The sequence below is a fragment of the Rhincodon typus genome, chromosome 18 (genome assembly GCF_021869965.1).
Source record: "Rhincodon typus isolate 14 chromosome 18, sRhiTyp1.1, whole genome shotgun sequence".
In the NCBI taxonomy this organism is placed as follows: domain Eukaryota; kingdom Metazoa; phylum Chordata; class Chondrichthyes; order Orectolobiformes; family Rhincodontidae; genus Rhincodon; species Rhincodon typus.
The window spans coordinates 21242354-21262901 of NC_063349.1; the positions used below are offsets into that span (position 1 = coordinate 21242354).

Here is a 20548-nt window from a genome sequence, read left to right on the forward strand (position 1 = left end):
TAAGTAAGTTCTGAGTACAGGTGTGTGAATGTATGGGGGAGTAATTTGTAATCATGCATGAGGCACGCTCTGATTTGAGTAGATGGTACAACTGGACAAGTCAGATGCTAGAATGAAATCTGGCTTGATATTATCATTTTTCTTTTATTTTAGTTACTGTGGTAATCAATCTCTGAACTGCAGTTACATTAGGCTACACCATTTCTTTGATGACAGAACAAACAATGATTACATTGATAAATACAAAACACACTCAGAAAGATCTTAAAGCACATGGAACAGAAAAGTTTCAACATGTTTCCTGGCATTATATTTTGTAGATCCTCAAATGTGGAGAAAGTAGCCCATCTCTCAACTCCTTAGGCTGCTACTTCGCTGACTCCTGATTGTGTCCTTATATGGACTATGGAGACAATTCGCTGAATCTTCTTCAAATCTACCATATGAATTCTTCCTCAACTCTGTCTTTCTAACCTTTACTGCTTTGGAAGCTTCACAAGCTAAACTTTTCAACAGAAGTGGCAGTATTTTCCCTGAACTGCCCAATGCTACTGTAAGGAAACCAAACTAAACATACTTCTAATTTCAGACAGGTCTGCCCTGAACTTTTAATCTGTGGGTTTTCAAAATAAAATTAATCCTTGATTATCCTGAACTGAAAACAAGCTAATGGCCTTCCATGTTTATTCGATCTGCTCTAAACCCCACAGTGTAATCATCTTGTTCCATGAACACTTCAGGAGTTTGCAATCATTTGCTTTTTGACACATTCTGAATCTGGTCTCTGTAGCAGAAGGATTCTCTGACCTCGTTTTTTTTCCTTAAAATAACTTCACAAAACTAACCAATACCCCTATGCTACTATGTTGAAATGCAACTTGTAAAATGATGTTTCTTTATGCTGCAAAGTCCAATCACAGTTTGGGTGATTGCTGTATGAACAGCCTCATAATTGAGCTTACTTCTGAAGTTCCCGTTTAAGTCACACATAACCCTAACTTGTATTTATATAATTGTTGCTTCATTGTTGCTGAGCAAAAATCCTGGAACTCTCCCTTACAGTGTAGCAGTTCACTGAAAGCTGCTTCCCAACTCCTCCTTGAAAGCAATAGTGTTACAATCCCTATAAAGACTGGTATGTTTGTAAAAGAAAGGAATACCCACAATTCTCATAGAAATAACCAAAAGACAAGATTTCAACTTTTAAACTTTTTGCGCAACAAATAAAGTTCAGCATACATCAATTTTTAATTACCAAGCAGCTGATAAATCCGATCATAACTAAAACTATATGTTTTGCATTAACTAATTAATATAACAAAAATATATTACAAAATGCCTTCACTGTAAGCCACATTTCTAGTAGCGAGAAAGCATTAATGGGACCATCTCAAACTCTTGGTTCTCCAGCAGATGTTCATTACATCCTGCCATGTCAGGTTGAAATTTTCGGCATAATTCAATAATAGTTCTACTTTCCTTGAGTTCTGTGGATCCAGTTATCATCAGTACGGTACAACTTGGTGAATTCCCCTGTCCCTCTGATCACAATGGTCCTGACAATCCAGAATTCCAGACACACCTTCATTCAGTCCATTTACGTAGTTTAACTGGCTCTGGTAAAACTGTTTTCCTCATGGAGATTTTCTGTTTCCATCATTTCCCACAACACTGGGAAGATCTGTTTTTGGGAGTATTCAAATTCTCCTTTTTGTCCATGCCTTAACAGCCATGGTTCTCTAAACTGTGTGCTATGATGAGAGGTGCTAAAACTGCTATTCAACACCTCAATGCGTTTCATTTGAGTTTCTCTCCCCCTGGCAATCTGAGATCACATCAGCACCTCTTAAAGAGCTGTTTGCCAAGAATTCCAGTTACACAAATTAGTTGCTGAATGCTCTGCTGTACTTTGAGTTAATGAGTTAAAGGTACATTTTAAATTATAACCATTTTGCAAAATTTAGCATTCATGACAGTACCTTCGAAGCTACACCCACATTCCATTAGTGAATAAAAGAAGTCGCCATTTATTAACAACATAATTTTTTTTTAGTCTTTGACCTGCAGAATAAATTTCAAATTATCTTTCAAAAATGTTTGCTAGCTTTGAATTTAGATTTTAGCAAATTGCATTTAACCAATGAAAAATAATAAATCAGTCATATTTGTTGCTTTTCAGCACGTTGTTCAGTGTGTGTTTGTGGCCCTGAGAACCATTGGTAATATTGTGATAGTCACCACATTACTACAGTTCATGTTTGCTTGTATTGGTGTGCAGCTGTTCAAGGTAAGATTGAATTAATATTTATTTTGTAAATTAGCCAGTTAATTACTTCTTCCTACTCATTCTTCCATTTTTCTTGCATCCAATTTCTCTGGTTCATTCCCCTGCATTGTAGGAAGGTGATCTGCTGTTAGCCCTTTATGTCCCACTGAACCCATAGCCACAATGTACATGCAACTAGCTTGAATGTGCATCCCTGTTGCCCTGATTATATGTATTTTTATGAGAATATCAGAATCAGTATCAGAAGATCATTTTCATATAACAGTCCCAGCTTTTAGTTTGATGTTCATTATAGGTCTTAAACCTATGTTCGGTACATAACTGTCTTGACATTTTAAAATTAAAATATAAATTTTTATACATATAACTTGCGCGCGCGCACACACACACACACACAGTATCTCTCTCCCTCACACACACAAACACACACACACTCTCTCCCTCTCTCTCACGTACATACGTACACTCTCTCTCCCTCACACGCGTGCATGCACTCTCTCTCCCACACACACACAGCACACGCAGACACACTTTCTCCCCATCTCTTGCTCACACACACACCCACACAGACTCACTCTCTCCCTCAGAAACACACACATACGCGCACACTCTCTTTCTCCCTCTCTCTGTCCCACACACTTTGTCACTGCCTCCCACACACACACAGTCCCTCCCACACATACACACACAGTCTCTCCCACACACACACACACATACATGCAGTCTCTCCCACACACACAGACACTCCCATGCGCACACACCCACATCCACACACACGCAGTCTGTTCCCCCCATACACACACACATGCAGTCTCTCTCTCACACACATACACACACACAGACACACAAATATGCAGTCTCTGCCACACACACACACGCAGTCTCTCCCACAACACGCACTCTTTCTCTCTCACACAAAGACACACACTATCTCTCTCCCTCTCATGCACACACACTCTTGCACCCCCACCCCACACACACACAACACACACACACACACACACACACACAATATCTTTCTGTCTATCCCTCACACTCTCGCAGACACACACACCCTCTCTGTCTTCCTCACAAACACACTCTTTCTCTCCCCCTCACACACACACGTGCACTCACATGCACTTTCAATCTCTCACCGCCTGACAAATACGCACGCACTCTCTCTCCCTCCCTCTCTCACACACACACACACACTCTCTCTCTCTCTTTCTCCCTGACACACGCACACTCTCCCTCTCCCTCTCACTCTCACTCTCTCACACACACAAACTCTCTCTCCCTCACACACGTACTCTCTCTCCCACATAGACAGAAACACACACACGCACACTCTCTCTCTCTCACACAAACACATGTACACTCTCTCTCTCCCACTCTCATACACACTCTCGCACCCCTGCCCAACAAGAACACAACACTCACACACACAGTCTCTCCCACACACGCAGTCTCTCCCACACACACGCGCACACACACACAGCCATGTGCACACACACACAATTACTCCCATGCACACACACAAACCCACCACACCCACACATACGCAGTCTGTCTCTCTCTCGCACACACGCACACACATGCACGCATGCGCACGCACGCACATACACACGCACGCACACGCACACACACAGTCTCTTCCACACACAAGCACACGTACACACAGTCTCTCCCACACACACACGCACACACACAGTCTCTCCCAAAACCCCACACACAGTCTCCCCTGCACACGCACATGCGCACACACGCGCGTGCGTGCGCACACTCTCTCTCTGCCACACACACATGCACTCTCTGTCTTCCTGACACACACACACATGTGCACACACGCACACGTCAATCTGTGGGGTGAATTTGTATTTGCATATTCATTGTATTTTGTTCAAAAAGCACATACACAGTCTCTACCCTAAACACACACACACACACACACAGTCTGTCTCTCTCACACACATACACACAAACATGCTCTCTCTCCCATACACCCACACACACACACCCTCGCTCTCCCCCTCACATGCACACGCACACACACCCTCTCTGTCTCTCTCACACACGCACACACTCTCTCTCTCTCTCCCTCACACACGCACACAAACACACACAATCTGTCTCTCTCACCCCCCCCTCACAAATACACGTACACACGCTCTGTCTCTCTTTCTCTCCCTCACACACACACACACACACACGCCCACACACACACACACACACACACACACACACACACACACACACACACACACACACACGTGCATGCGCACTCTCTCTCTGCCACACACACACACATGCATACACGCACACGTCAATCTGTGGGGTGAATTTGTATTTGCAGATTCATTGTATTTTGTTCAAAAAGCACACAATTTATAGATAGTCAATGTAGCATTTTATAATTCCTACTTTTAAAAATAAAACCAATCTGACTCCAGACCAAAACCCAAACAGATTCTAAACAAGGCCTCACACATAACACACATTTTCTAACCTAAAATGTCACCTCTTCTTTACAGTGATAAAAACCTTTAGTTCTCTCAGGCCAGTGACTTTGTAAGGAATTCGGGGATTTACATATTCATATTAATCAAATAAAACCCTCAAACTGATTGAGGATTTAATAGCATCTTAGGTTTGTTTAGTACGTCCTGATCAATGTAACCCTTTGATCTTTTACTTATAAATTCTGTGTCTGATACTACCTCTCTCAGTAACACCTGAAGAAGGACCAAGGCTCTGAAAGCTTGTGTTTTCAAATAAACCTTATAATATTTAGTATCCCAGAATCCCAACAGTGCAGAAACAGGCCCAACAAGTCCACACCGGCCCTCCAAAGAGCATCCCACCCAGACCCATTCCCTACCCCTGCATTTCCCACATCTAACCCACTTAACCTAAACATCCCTGGTCACTATGGACAATTTAGCATGGTCAATCCACCCACCCTGCACATTTTTGGACAATGGGAGGAAACCCGAGCACCCGGACGAAACCCACACAGACATGGGGAGAATGTGCAAACTCCACACAGACAGTCACCCGAGGGTGGAATTGAACCCAGGTCCTTGGCACTGTGACGCAACAATGGTAACCACTGAGCCACCATGCCGCCCCATGTTGGACCTGTTGGACTATAAACTGGTATTGTGTGATTTCTGACCTTGTCCACCCCAGTCCAACACTGGCACCTCCACCTCGTGGCTTGTTGAATAGAGGAGCATGCTGAACGGACTGCATAGCCTACTCTTGCTCCTACTTTGTATGTTTGTACAGGATTAGAAAGTGAAGGGAATTGTTTTTAAAGGTATTTTTGGTCTTGCCACCATTGTGGCAAGCTTATTTTGCATTCAGTACAAGTACAAGAAACTGACGTAGCATTTGAATTGGGAGGCAATCACTGAGATCCTGTTTCACACGGTTAACAGAGGAGTGACAGAATTCTGACGGTACCTTCTGTACTTTTAATTAGCCCGTATAGATACGTTTATCGACACCCATGTACTGCCAGTTATTGTCAGCTGCCAATGTATGCACAGACATGCACAGTATTAAGCCAGTTATTAAAAATTAAAATATAATAAGTTTCTATGTGAAAACTGTAAAATACTATTATCATAGTATACAGCAGTTCTGAGGAAGGGTCACCAGACCCAAAACGTTAACTCTGATTTTTCCTTCACAGATGCAGCCAGACCTGCTGAGATTTTCCAGCAAATTTGTTTTTGATCATAATATACTGGTTTATTATAGTAGTGTCATTAATTAGTATTGTAACTAAACCACCACCAATTATTGCTGACTACACATATATGAAGCCAATTTTTGAAAATTAAAATAAGTTGTACTTCATTTAACAGATTATTTCTGCAAGCCAACATACTGATTAGGTAAAATAGTATCATTAATATATTTGGAACAATTTGTAACTACATTTATAGGAAATATCACTGTTCTTTGGTGTCAGCAAGCACAGCCTTTATTGCTGTGTCTGACCTTGCCTGAATTTGCTCTTTGCACTTATATAATTAGCAAGTGGTACCAATCTTGCCATTGTTTTCACAACAATGTTTCAGCCTATAAATTTAAAGATTGACACATGAAATGTTGTAATGTTAGTACAATGCGAATACAAAATCCATTATAATAATGATAAAAACATTGCAAATTTCTTACAGCACAGGATTGTCTTGGTTCCCAAACTTCTGAGCAAAATGTGAGGAAAGAATATTTAATTGGAATTCAGTTTTCTCTCGCATCACAAGTGTTATAAACCCATTTTGCCACATTTCAGCAGTGATCATGCTAATTATCACTAAATTAATGACAGTCAGGCATTCACATAAACAGGCCTGCATTTAGAAAGCTAGTCTGCTGTCATTAAAGCAACTGCGAACAGAAACTGTTACAAGACATTTGCAAAGTTGTCATTGGTAGGAAGAATACAATCTGGGCAATCGCAAGTTAAGTTTATGACCAGAAAGACAAGGTGCCACCCTCTGATCTGATATGGAGTTCATTGGAATTGTATAAAAAGCTGGAACAGAAGACCAAGTTTGAGTTGAATGAGAATTTGAAGTGGTAAAGAGTGGAGAACTTAGGATCATACAAGCTGACAAAATTTGAGATATGCCAATAGCTAAGTTGTGACAAGTATATCCAGTTATTGTGGAATTTCTTACTAAATTATGCAATAACTTCTCTATTTGATTGCTCTGTTGAAAGAAAGTACAGTAGAATTTATGTTTCCCTTACTCTGTTATGGTATTTTAACTTTTATTGCATTTTATTTCAAGGGGAAGCTCTACACATGCACAGATGGATCCAAACAGAGAGAGTTTGAATGCAAGTAAGTTCACTGTAAATATACGTGCATTATAATAAAGGAATAAAGGAACTGGTGTTAATACTTGTTAATGCATCAGAGGGGTTTTTTTAGGTGAGGCTCCTAGCAACAAACTTTACTTATTAGGAATGAAAATTGAAGAATTCAGCGTTGAGATCATTGTACTTTATTTGTAGCATTCTGGGTTGCCTAATGATGAAAATGTATTGTTAACCTAGGCGATATTGAAACAAAAGCATTAGGACATTGTACAGTTTTCTGACCAACTGAACTACTGGACCTCCGTGAAGTCTGGTTTTACAGTTGTGTCACATAACACTTCATTATTTGTCTGTGAAGAAAGTAGATTGCTGCTGGCGAAAGTTTAGATATGTATGTGGCATGACTCTTAGTTTAGACAATAAATTTTTTACAGTTGGGAGAACTAGTTTAGCTAATTTTGTTGCTAACAAATGTACTGTGAAAATATTTTGTATTTAATGCCAGCTTACACAAGTTCCAGTCTGCCTGGAGTGTAATAAAGATAAAACTCTTATATTGCCTTCAAAAGTGTTGGATGCCGTACTGTTTGTAACATATATACTATTAACTACATATATCATTACTTAGCAAGTAGTCATTTGATTGTACAAAAATATTCAGTATTGCCAAGAAGACACATTTTGTCAAAGTTGTTTGTCTTGGACTTATCTGGACATTTCTGAAGAAATACTAAGTAAAGGGGAAACAGTTTTTATACTGCATGGTTGGAAAGTGGACACTCCTCTCATACAGTATAATTGATTTCTTTTCCTTTACATTGGTATTACTAAGCATAAGATCCGAACCACTGCTCCTTTCACAAATTCTCCCCATCCTCATGCTCATGATATTGTTTCCTATGTTCATGGCTAGTAACTGGTGTTATTGACACTCATCAAGATCATAATTTTCATCTATATAAGTTTTGGCATTTATTACAAGCAAAAAAAGCAATAATAACCTTACAGCAAAGTTTCATTATTAGGAGATGGAAGGCAGGTATAGACATTGCTACGTATTTGCCTAATTTTATTGCACACTTTAACACAAGAGCTGTCTCATTGTACAGTTCCCCAATTAACCCCTTTCCTATTCTTCCAAAACATTTAGTAGCATGTCTAAGATTGCATTATCCCTTTTGTGGAACCACAGGAACGATCCACTGCTGAAGTGCCTTAATCCATTGTTCATAGGCATTTTGAAAAATACTAATTTAAGAAAAATAGATTATAAGAATTATTTTAGTATTTTATGGAATTTTTTGAGTACTTCTGTTGATTCAAGTTGAAATAAAACTAATAGGTGTTACTGAGGAAACTGACTGGCAGGTGCTTTGCCAAATATGTGAGATTACTACTTTGATTTAAGTGATCAGTCCAGGATATTTCATCAATCTTAGTACCAGTAATCTCAGGATTTCTCACACTGTCACACATTAGTGATCATAGAGTCATACAGCACAGAGAAGGTCCTTCAAACCATTGAGTCTATGCTGACCTATCTACATTAATCTCATTTTCCAACACTTGGCCCATAACCTTGAATTTTATGACATTTCAAATGCTCATCCACATACTTTTTTAAGGCTGTGAGGTTTCCTGCCTCTACAGCCCTCCCATTCCAGATTCTCAGCACTCCTCCACTGTCCTCTAAACCTCTTGCCATTCACAATATCCTTCAATTAAGGGAAACAGCTGCTTCCTATTTACTCTGTCCATGTCCCTCATCATCTTGTACCTCTCAATTAGGTCCCCCCTCAGCTATCTCTGCTCTAAATAATGACCCAGACCTATCCACCCTCTCTTTACAGCTAAAATATTCCAACCCAGGCAACATTCTGATGAATCTTCTCTGTATCTTGATCAAAATAATCATATCCTTTCTTTCATGCGGTGACTAGAATTGCACACAGTACTCCAGTTGTGACCTAACAAAGTTTTGTACAGCTCTAATTATAACTTCCCGACTAATATAACCTTACACAACTGTTAAAGACAAGTGTCCTTATACTTTCTTAATCACCTTCTTAAATTGTCCTGTCACCTTCAGGGATCTGTGGACAAGCACCCCAAGAACCCTTGTCCACTGAGTTTCATAGCTTCCCACCATTCATTGTGTATTTCCTTGTTTTGTTACTTCTTCCAAGGTGCATCACCCCACAATTTTCAGGGTTAAATTCCATCTGCTACTGATCTGTCCATCTGACCAACCTATCCATATCTTCCACTAACCTAAGACCTTCTTCTACACTATTAACCACATGGCCAATCTTCACATCATCCACAAACTTACTTGTCACGCCCCTCCACATTTTCATCTATCTCATTTATCTGTGTCACAAACAATAAGGAACCCAGCATTGATCCCTGAGGCATGCCATTGGACACCAGCCTCCAGTCACACAAACAGCTTCTACCACCACAGTCTGTCTTTTACCACTAAACCAATTTTGGATCCATCCTCCCACTCACCCTGGATCCTATAGGCATTGACTTTCTTTATCAGTCTCCCATGTGGGTCCTAGTCAATGGCTTTGCTGAAACCCACATAAAGTATCCTCATCTACACGTGATCACCTCTGTAAAAATTTGTTAGGCACGATCTCCTTCTGACAAAGCATGCTGACCATCTCTGATCAAACCTTGCCTTTCCAAGTGGAAATAAATTATTTTCTTTAGAATTTTCTCCAGTAGTTTCCCTACCACTGATCTTGAAAAGTGGAACGACGTTAGCTATGCGCCAGTCTTCTGGCATCTCCCCTGTGGCCTGAGAAGAGTTAAAAATTTGGGTCAGTCAGAGCCCCTGTAATTTTCTCCTTCACCTCCCAAGTAGCCTGGGATACAACTCATCTGGATCTGAGATCTGTTCACTTTTCAGCCTGACAAAGCCTCCAGTATCTCTTCATTCCCTCTGACAATAAGGGACCTCAAGAATCTCACAGTTCATCTCCCCAAATTTTGTACCTACATCTTCTCTTGAGTGAAAAGAAAAGTATAGTCTTCATTTAATACCTGCCGACATCCTCTGACTCCATATGCAGGTTGCCCCTTAGGTCCCTAATGAGCCCTACTCTTTCCGTGGTGATCCTCTTGCGTTTAATGCGTTTTTAGCCTGTGAGATTCTCCCTAATATCACCTGTCAGTATTTCTTCATGCCTCCTGTTTGCTTTCCTAATTGCATTCTTAAGATCTCCTTTGCACTTTCTATTCTTCACGAGGGCTTCCAGTGATTTGCTCCTTTTGCACCTGCTTAAAGTCTCTCTTTTCCTTTTTATTTATTTCTGAATATTCCTAGATATCCTGAATTCTCTGGGCTTGTTACTGCTACATTTTACTCTAAAGGGAACATGTTGGGCATGTACTCTCCACGTTTCCTTGTTGAGCACTCCCCACTGTTCTGCTGTAGATTTTCACACAAGTAGCTATTCCCAGTCTACTTTGGCCAGATCCTGCCTTATTTTAATAAAATCTGCCTTCCCCAAATCCAAAAATAGTTTTGCAGATTATCTCTTTCCCTTTCCAACACAAACTTAAATCATTCTGTGCTGTGGTCGCTATGACTAAAATGTTCCCCCACTGCCACCTTGAACAGCTGTCCATCTTCATTCCCCAGAATTAGGTCCAGTACTGCACCATCCTGGAGAAATGTGTTGATTTAAAAAGCTCTCCTGAATACATTTCAAGACATCCACTCTTCCAAACCCTTTACACCATGACTATCCCAATTAGTGTTCTGGAAGTTGAAATGCCCTAAAATAATTACTCTATTTTTGTTATTACACACCTCAATGAATTGTCTACCTATCTGTTCTTCTGTTGCTTGCTGATGGTTTGAGTGCCGAAATACATTCCCAGCAATGTAACTGCCCCCTTTTTGTTCCTAAGCTCTACCTCAAAGCCTCATTTGAAGATCCTTCCAAGATATCGTCCCTCCTTACTACAGTAACTGACTCCTTAATTAATAATACAACACTACCTCCTTTTTTTACACGATGCCCTGTCTCACCTGACAACCCTGTACCCCAGAATGTTGAGTTGCCAGTCCTGGCCATCCCTCAACAATGTCTTTGTGATGGCAAAAATATCACATATCAATCCACAACTTTAACTCATCTGTCTTACCTATCTGTCTCCTGGTGTTAAAGTAGAGGCCTCGCAGTACTCTTTTGATTCACAACATGGCTGAATTCCCTCTGTGCAGGTTCTTTTTCTATAGTATGCTGTTCCCCTACCTCTGCCAAACTAGCTTAATCTCCTCCCAATAGTGCTAACAAGCCTACTTACAACAATGTTGGTCCCAGTGTGGTTCAGGTGCAGACTGTCCCCTTTATACAGGTCCCACTTTCCTCAGAAATAGTTCCAATACTCCTGGAATCCAAAATCCTCCCTCCTGCATGAACACCTGAGCCACACATTCATCTGCCTTATTTGCTTATTTCTATATTCACTTTGTAATCTACTGCCTAGCTACCTGAATTCTTGATGGAAGACCTCATCTCTCATTCTACCTATATTGTTGGTCCACGTATGCCACAACCTCTGACTTATCACCCTCACCCTGCAGCTGTTCAGCGACAACCTTGACCTGGCCCAGGAGAGCAACACAACATCCTGGAGTCATGCCTGCAGTTTCAGAAATGGCAATGGGCACATCTCACTATTAAGTCACCTAGCACTATTTCCTTGGACTTTTGCTGTCTTCTGCCTGTGCAGCAGGGCCACCCATTGTTTTGCTTTCCCCAGTAGAACTCTCATTGTCATCCTTTTTCAACACAGAATGACAGTTATAGAGTGGGATGGCTTCTGGGGCTTTCCTGTCTGCCTGACATTCTTATTTCCTCTGCCTGACAGTCACCTGTCTACCTGCAGCTCCTCAGTCTGCAGTGTGACCACCTCAGAAACCATGCTAACCATATAGCCATCAGTCTTGCGGATGCATCTCTGTGCCTCCAGCTGACAGTCATGTTTCAGGACTTGGCGCTCAAGCTGTTTGAATTGTCAGCGCTTCCTACAGGTGTGGTCATCCGGACTGCCAGATGCATCTAGGAATCCCCACATGCTGCAGACAGTGTACATATTGACTTGGGCTCCCCTGTCACATTCAATTAAATTAAAGAATCTTACATTTAAGACTACCAGAAAGAAAAAGCTAAACACTTACCCTACAGATCCTATATGCAAAAAGCTAAAAGAAACACTATGAAAGTAGTAGAAAAATAGTATAAAGCACAATAGAATACGATAAATTGGGAAGAATAGTCTAAAAGTCATAAAAGGTAGAAAATAGAAATACTCACTCACCAGTCACTTATCCAAGATGTCGCACTTGTATGTTCACTCAATGCTATATTAGTCAATTATATGACTAAAAATGTGACATAGTAGGGAGGCCAACATATTTCTGAGGCATTTGGACTTTTCCTGCGATGGCTGGACCTGTTCAAGCTGAATAGGCTACAACATAACAGGTCTGGGATTGATATCCTTACAGTGAAATTTGCTAGTGCTGTAGGGGGACAATTAAAACTAACTTGTCAGTGGAATGGGAATCTGAGGGATCAAATTAGAAAGGTGTAAAAATGACGACATGAAATATGAAAGTGGCAAGTGAAATTAGAAGGTACTTGAAATGAAGGTGAGGATCAGCTACACTTTGAATGTGAAATAAAGCCAAAAAAAGTAAGGGCACTCTACCTGAATGCATGAGACATTCTTGATATTCTTGGCCTCTTCTGCTGCCATTGGCGATTTTGTGAATGGTCTCAAGTGGCTCCATACACATCAGTAGTCCTGCTATTGCTGATCCATTCATTTTAATAGGCAGAGTATTTATGGTTTCCAAGAGTTGCCATAGCTGGATTTCGTCATGAATATACCAGCGCAAAGAGCAATACAGCACAGAAACAGGCCCTTTTGCTCTCTAAGCCTGCACTGACACATTTTGCCCTTCCATATTAAAACTGTCTTCACTTACTGGCTCCATATCCCTCTAATCCCTCCCTATTCATGTATTCGTCCAGGTGCTTCATAAAAACTGTTATTGTGTTTGCTTCCACCACCTCCTCTGGCAGCATGTTCCAGGCGCTCACCACCCTTTGTATGAAAAACGTGCCTTGCACATCTCTTTTAAACTTACCTCCTCACATCTTGGACCCATGTCCCCTAGTAATTGACCTGTCCATCCTGACAAAAAGCTTCATGCTTCCCACTCTATCCATGTCATTCACAATCTTGTAAACTTCTTTCAGGTTGCCCCTCAACCTCCTACATTCCAGTGAAAACAAACCCAGTCCATCCAACCTTTCTTCATAGCTAAACCACCCCCATGCCAGGCAACATCCTGGTAAACGTTTTCTGTACCCTCTCCAAAGCATCCACATCCTTCTGGTAGTGTGGTGACCCGATCTGTTCGCAATATTCCACGTGTGGCCTAACTAAAGTTCTATAAAGCAGCAGCATAACTTGTCTATCCTTATACTCAATGCCCTACCTTATCTACCTGCACTACTATCTTCAGTGTTCTGTGGACCTGTAGACCCAGATATCTCTGCATATCAACACTTCTAAGGGCTCTGCCATTTACTGCATAATTTCCACCCGTACTTCACGTTCCAAAATGCATCACTTCACATTTGTCTGGATTAAACTCCATCTGCCAGTTTTCTGCCCATGCCTCCTGCTATATCCTCTGACAATCGTCCTCACTGTCCACAACTCCACCAGTCTTTGTATCCTTACTAATTAGACCAGATACTTTTTCCTCCAAATTATTTATGTAGATCATGAGCAGCAGAGGTCCCAGCACTGATCCCTGTGGAACACCATTAGTCACAGCCCTCAATTCCAAAAAGCATCCTTCCACTGCTACCCTGTGTCTCCTATGACTAAGCCAGTTCTGTATCCATTTTGCCAGCTCACCCCGATATCATTTGTACCAGTCTGCCATGAGGGACTTTTTCAAAGGCTTTATTGAAGTCCATGTAGGTACATCAACCGCTTTTCCCCCAATCGTCTTCATCACCTCCTCAAAAAACCCGATCAAGTTAGTGAGGTGCAATCTCCTCCAGAAACAACCATAATGTTTATTGCTAATCAGTCCATTTGCTTCTAAAAGTTTATAGATCTTGTCCCTGAGAATCCTTTCCAGTAATTTCCCTACCACTGACATGAGGCTCACAGGCCTATAATTTCCTGGATTATTCCTTTACCCCTTTTAAGCAATGGGACAACATTAGCTGTTGTCCAGTCCTCTGGGACCCCACCTGTGGCCAAAGAGGATACAAAGATGTCTGTCAATGCTCCAGCAATTTGTTCTCTTGCCTCCCTCAGTATTCTGGGACTTATCTATCTTAATACTTTTTAAGACACACAATACCTCTTCCTTTTTAATACCAACAGTAGTTATAGTACAAGGAATGGGTGACCCAATGTATGCAGTCAGTTTTCTGTTGTAGGTTGCATCATTGAATTCCTGTGATCCAGGTGCATATCCATAAGAATATTTCTTAAGAACATTAAGAATTAAGCTTCCAGGTAAATTATGGTCTTGAGCATGTGTTTATCCATTTTCTTTGGGCAAATGATGTTACTAATGGCAAAAATTTCTAACTTTTGACTTTATCCACACATTTTGTCAAACCCACATCGTAGTCAGCTAGTTGAAGGCTCTTCCACTCTGAATCTTAACCTTGATCTGTTTTGCTGCAAACCTCATATGTGTGTATGTTTATGCAAATCTCCAATGCGCTCCCAGTTGTTTCTGCCTGTATGCTGCATATGCTTTTATTTTAGTTCTGTCTTATTGTAGCCTCTGTTGCATCTTTGGTGCCAGATTTCTTGCATATATTCACCCAATGCCTTTGCACTAAACCAATAAATTTAAGGCACTTTCTGCCCATTTGTTTGAAAGGGAGGATGACTGAGATAACTGACCATGTCAAATTAAAAAAAAAAGTATTTGTTACACAGAGAATGACTGTAATATTCTGAGATACAAAGGGATCTAGGAGTTCTAATGCGTGAGTCACAAATGTTCATATGTGGGTACAGCAGATAATTAAGAAGGATAAGAGAATGTTATTCTTGCAAGAGGAATTGGACATAAAAGTAAGGAAATTGTGCTTCACAGAAGGCAGTAAACGTGTTGGAGCCAGTTCAGAGATTTACAAGATTGTTATCTGGAATGAGTGGGTTGTCTTATGAGAAAAAAATTAAACAGGCTGGCCTTGTTTTTATTGAAATTTTAAAAAAGTGAGGGGTGCTTTGATGCTTATATGAACCTGACCACCTTGAAAAGGGGGAGGCAGAAAGGATTCTTCCTCATATGCATATATTCAGAACTATCAAACAGTGTTTTAAAATTCAGAGTTGACCAGTCAGCACTGAACTAAGGGAACGTTTTTCCTCTCAGAGGGTTGTACAACTTTGAAACTCTCTGCTGCAAAGTATTTGTACATTTTTAAGGCAGGCATAGATTGATTCTTATTAGACAAGGGAATTAAAGGTTATTAATGTTGAACTCAGAACACACAAACAACCATTACCTCATTGACGACTTAAAATGTCGTAAAGTGCTGAATGACCTACTTCCGCTCCTAATCCATATATTCATTATATACAATATTTTCTTTATTCTCTTCCTACATTTTCATACATACTACTATATTAATGAAGATAGGAATGTCTTTAAATACTGTTGTAAAAGAATTTGCTAAGGTGCGTTACCTGAGGCTGTTCTTATGTACCTTCGAGTATCTGGCTCAAAAATGGTCTCAGCACACTTGACTGTCTGCCCTCTTACGTTAATCAGAAGGTAGTAGAGAAGAGTGAAACAAAAATTATGAGCAGAAATGAAAATGCTAATGCATCTTGGGAGTTAAGATAAAACTTGACTACCCTATAACAATATTTATTTCCTATTAATAGAGGGCAGTATATTTTGTACAAAGATGGAGATGTAAATCAGCCAATGATAAGTAAACGAGAATGGAAGAACAGTGAATTCAACTTTGATGATGTCCCCTCTGCAATGATGGCTCTTTTTACTGTCTCAACCTTTGAAGGATGGCCACAGTAAGTAGAAAAAATGTCAATATGTATTATCATATACTGGATCAAACAATAATTTACGCTAAGTAGTTGCAAGTTAATCTTTAAAGCACCTGTCTAAGAAATGGAATTTATCATGAACCATAAACTGCAAAAATAAACAATGTACTAATATCTAAAACATTTTGAGGCGCTTCATAAATATTTTTATCATAAAATCAGTTTTTTGTAGTATGATTACCAGCAAAACCTATATTGTTTAAGATTAATTTCAATCTAATCCGAGTGGTACACAACACTGTTTTTCTTCTCATTGATGGATGTAAGCAATGTGCTCTGGACTCTCTCATGAATGTAACTCAAAGTGACTCCCTATAACTCTACTTGTAGTATGGATTAGTTCTTTTAAAATTTTACGTTTTAATCTTTTACTTTGGAATTCCTGTTGAACCAGCCACTCAGTTTTTCCACCCCCTTGAGGTTGACAGAGGTGCCACCACTTGTTTTGACTGTAAAATTCCCAACACAAGACTAGGACCTGGTTTAGGTCCCAAATTCTGGACTAAATGGCAATTTTGGTGCACTGTGATATTATGACAAGAGAGCATTAGAACACCATCCAAGATTTGATTCCAGCATTACTATCTTATTTTCATTCCTTGAAAGGACATTTGAAAACAAATTAGTGAAAGTTTAAAATTTAAATTTAAAAAAGTTAAAATTAAAACCACTTGTGAGCACAAGAGGCACAACTGCAAAAAATGTTGTACAATAGATAGTACTTGTGAAAAACTGTTAGCTTCAATTGTATTTACTGTCAGAAAGGATGTTGAAGAAGAAACTCTGGAATGTTGAGTACTTGAGAATGTTGTGTTCACAGCCACATCACAAAGACCAACTCTTATTAGGAAATCCAACACTGGATCTTTTAATCATAGTGTACTGCAAAATGGCTTTAGATTCACCTTGATTTTACCAGTCAATATTCTTTCATGCTTGCTGTTTTGACCTCACTCTTTCACATTCTATTCTCAACTTTCTGTGGTATTGAGGTCTGTGTCAGCTGTAAGCTGTCTTTCCCTGTCTTAAGGGAAACTTCAAGGGCAAGTAGAGACAGCAATAAATGCTGGTGAGCCAGCAATGTCCACGCCTCACGAGTGAATAAAAAAAAAAATCTAGTCTAATGAAGTGTATTATTGCTAAAAAATTAAAGAAATCATAGTTCAATATAAAATGTAAACCTTTATCTTGCAAAACATAATAGCGAATCAGCCCCAACCAAGCACTTTGAGTATTAAATTGTCTTAAATTAGATAAAGAAACGAAACAGAATATGAAGTGGGAAGTAATTTCATTAATAACAATATAGTTGTGTTATTAGTAAATACATTGCTTTTCTTTTAAATTGTTTTATTTTTATGTTCTGCTCAAGCTAAAAATGCAAGTTCTTATCAGGCTTCTATCACTGCCTCTCTTCAACAGGCTGTGAAATAATGAATGACCACCCGATTTTCTTTCTTCCCTCCATGTAGAAAATGTTGGCTTCTTTCTGTTGAGATCAAGAACTTGTCCTGGAGATGTGAACTAGTGTAAGGGACAATGGCACAATGCACAAATTATGAGTTTCTTTCTTGGCATTTCATGCCATCAGAAAACCTAATTCTGAAAAGCACTCCACAGTTTGCAGTTGTAACTTACTGGAAATTGTGTATTTAATGGCATGGACTCAATTTAAACTTAAGCACATAAACTTAAAATTGTGAACGGTGCAATTTTCATCATTCAACAAAACAACAATATCTGTCAATTTGATCCTTCCATTTAATCAATAGACTCTGAATTCAAGTTTCAAATGAAGTGATTAACTGAAGGTAGGGAGTTAAAAGCCCTTGTGAAGATATCTACATTTGACACTTTCCAACTTCCAGGCTAAAACAAACAGTAAGATGAAATTGGATGTAAAGGGAGGAATGTAAAAGCATTGGTAGAAATAAAGTGGATACAAAACGTTACCTTTCTCAGATTAAATTATATACGCTTTATATTTATATAAATACATGTACATTTCTTCTGTCTTATGTTTGCAGGTTGCTTTATCGAGCCATTGATTCTCATACAGAGGATGCAGGTCCAATTTACAACTACAGAGTGGAGATATCGATCTTCTTCATCATCTACATCATCGTTATCGCCTTCTTCATGATGAATATTTTTGTAGGTTTCGTCATCGTCACATTTCAGGAACAGGGGGAACAGGAATACAAAAACTGTGAACTGGATAAAAATCAGGTGAAAAAGAAATTTTAATAGTTAAATATGAGCTGGTATGATTTAAATTTTTTGAATATTGTTATGTGATTGTACCTCAAAAGGTATATTACAAAGAAGATTCTTGTCAGTAGATAATGTGTGGCATAAAATGAAGAATAATATTTCATATATCACATTTTAGTTATTTTGGGTAAATGTGTTTTTCATGCAAATGACCATCAGTAGTAGGTAATGGTTTCTAAAATATCAAACACTCCAAATCAGCACGAGCACAAATTGGAGGTGATTCACTGCTGTGAAGTTATAGCATCTGATCTTGATAGTAAATAGTGATGACCCTCTTTTCCTGAAACAAAATAAAATTAAATTGCTACTTATTGCCAAACAGGATGACCCACATTAATTTGGCCATAAACAAAACTCGCTCGACCCTAGTCACTGATCTACCACATTGGAAAATGTGGGAAAGCACAAGGAGTAGGAATACATTTTGACTGCACTAATAAAAATCAGCACATATATAAGAACGTAAGAGCACTAGAAATAGGAACAGGAGGAGGCCATCTAGCCCCTTGAGCCTGCTCCACCATTCAATAAGATCACGGCTGATCTTTTCATGGACTTAGCTCCACTTACCTGCCCCCCTCGCCATAACCCTTAATTGCTTTACTGTTCAAAAAGTCTAGCTAGCTTTGCTTTAAAAACATTCAACGGGATAACCTCACTGCTTCACTGGGCAGGGAATTTCACAGATTCACAATCCTTTGGAAGAAGTTCCTCCTTAACTCAGTCATAAATCTGCTCCCCCTTATTTTGAGGCCATGCTCCCTAGTTCTAATTTCACCTGCCAGTGGAAACAACCTTCCTGTTTCTACCTTTTCTATTCCCTTCATAATTTTATATGTATCTATAAAATCCCTTCCCCACACCCTCCATTCTTCTAAATTCCAATGAGTATAGTCGCAGTCTGCTCAATCTTTCCTCAAAAGCCAATGTTCTCAACTCTGGAATCAACATAGTGAACCTCCTCTGCAGCCCTTCGAGGTTACAGTCCAACAGGTTTATCTGGAATCACAAGTTTTCAAAGCATACCCCATTCGGCAGGTCAAGTGAGAGGCTATGCTCCAAAAGCTTGTGATTTCAAATAAACTTGTTGGACAATAACCTGATGTTGTGTGTGACTTCTGACTTTATCCTTTCTCAGTAAGAAGACAAAAAGTGTACTCAAGGTATGGCCTCACCAGCACCCTATACAACTGCAACATAACCTTCCTGTTTTTAAGCTCCATCCATCTAGTAATGAAGGAGAATATTCAACTTGCCTTCTAATTACCTGCTGCATCTGTGAAATAACTGCACAGAGACTGGTATCCCGTCACCAAGTCACCCTTTATTTACTCGTGCACAGTACATTGGCTGTGGCCAGTCAGCTCACAGTCAGTCCCCGAACTGAAGAGATTCTAAATCCCCTGATTATATTGGTCGGCCAGGGCTTCCTGATAGGAAGGACCTTGTAGTCAACAAGGTCCGCCTGGTTCCAATCACCACATCCGTCCTCCCTAAGTCCGGGGACATAGTCCTGGTCTTTCTCTTGTAGCTTTTCCTGCAACGTTTTCACCCCAGGTCCGGTTCTTCTGATTCGGACTGTGACGTGGGTGGTGTGTAACAGACCCTAGCTTGCCTCTTGCATCTGGAGCATCTCGGGAGGGTTTCCTACTCTTGTTCTGGTAGCAATGGTATCAAGGCTGCATCCATTTTGGACTCCGAAGTTTCCTTGACACTAGACAGAGCAGGAAAACCTAAGGATTCTGACAGGCATTCTGGCTGTTTTGAGGGGCAAGGTATATTTTGCTCCTGCTCCATTTGCAAGGTAACATCTTTCAGATGATCTACATGTTTGTTCAGGATTGCCTCACCTACCCAAACTTTGTAAGTCATGGGACCTGACCCCTCATCCACCTCGCCTCCTTTCCATACAAGGCCATTTCCATGGTTCCAGCACCCAACCTTGTCTCCCGAATTAAATTGTCTCTCTCACTTAGAGAGCGTGTGTGGCCAGTATTCCTGCTGCCATTTCCCTCT

The 20548-nt window shown here is 40.0% G+C and overlaps 1 protein-coding gene across 1 annotated transcript in view; it reads left to right on the top strand.

The window, feature by feature from the left end:
• Positions 1-20548, top strand: part of LOC109920177 (voltage-dependent L-type calcium channel subunit alpha-1C-like) — a 656132-nt gene that overhangs the window by 428850 nt on the left and 206734 nt on the right. The window contains exons 24-27 of the mRNA XM_048607862.1: positions 2180-2287; positions 7078-7130; positions 16073-16219; positions 18283-18484. Coding sequence (XP_048463819.1) covers positions 2180-2287; positions 7078-7130; positions 16073-16219; positions 18283-18484 — 510 coding nt within the window. The remainder of the gene's footprint in view (positions 1-2179; positions 2288-7077; positions 7131-16072; positions 16220-18282; positions 18485-20548) is intronic.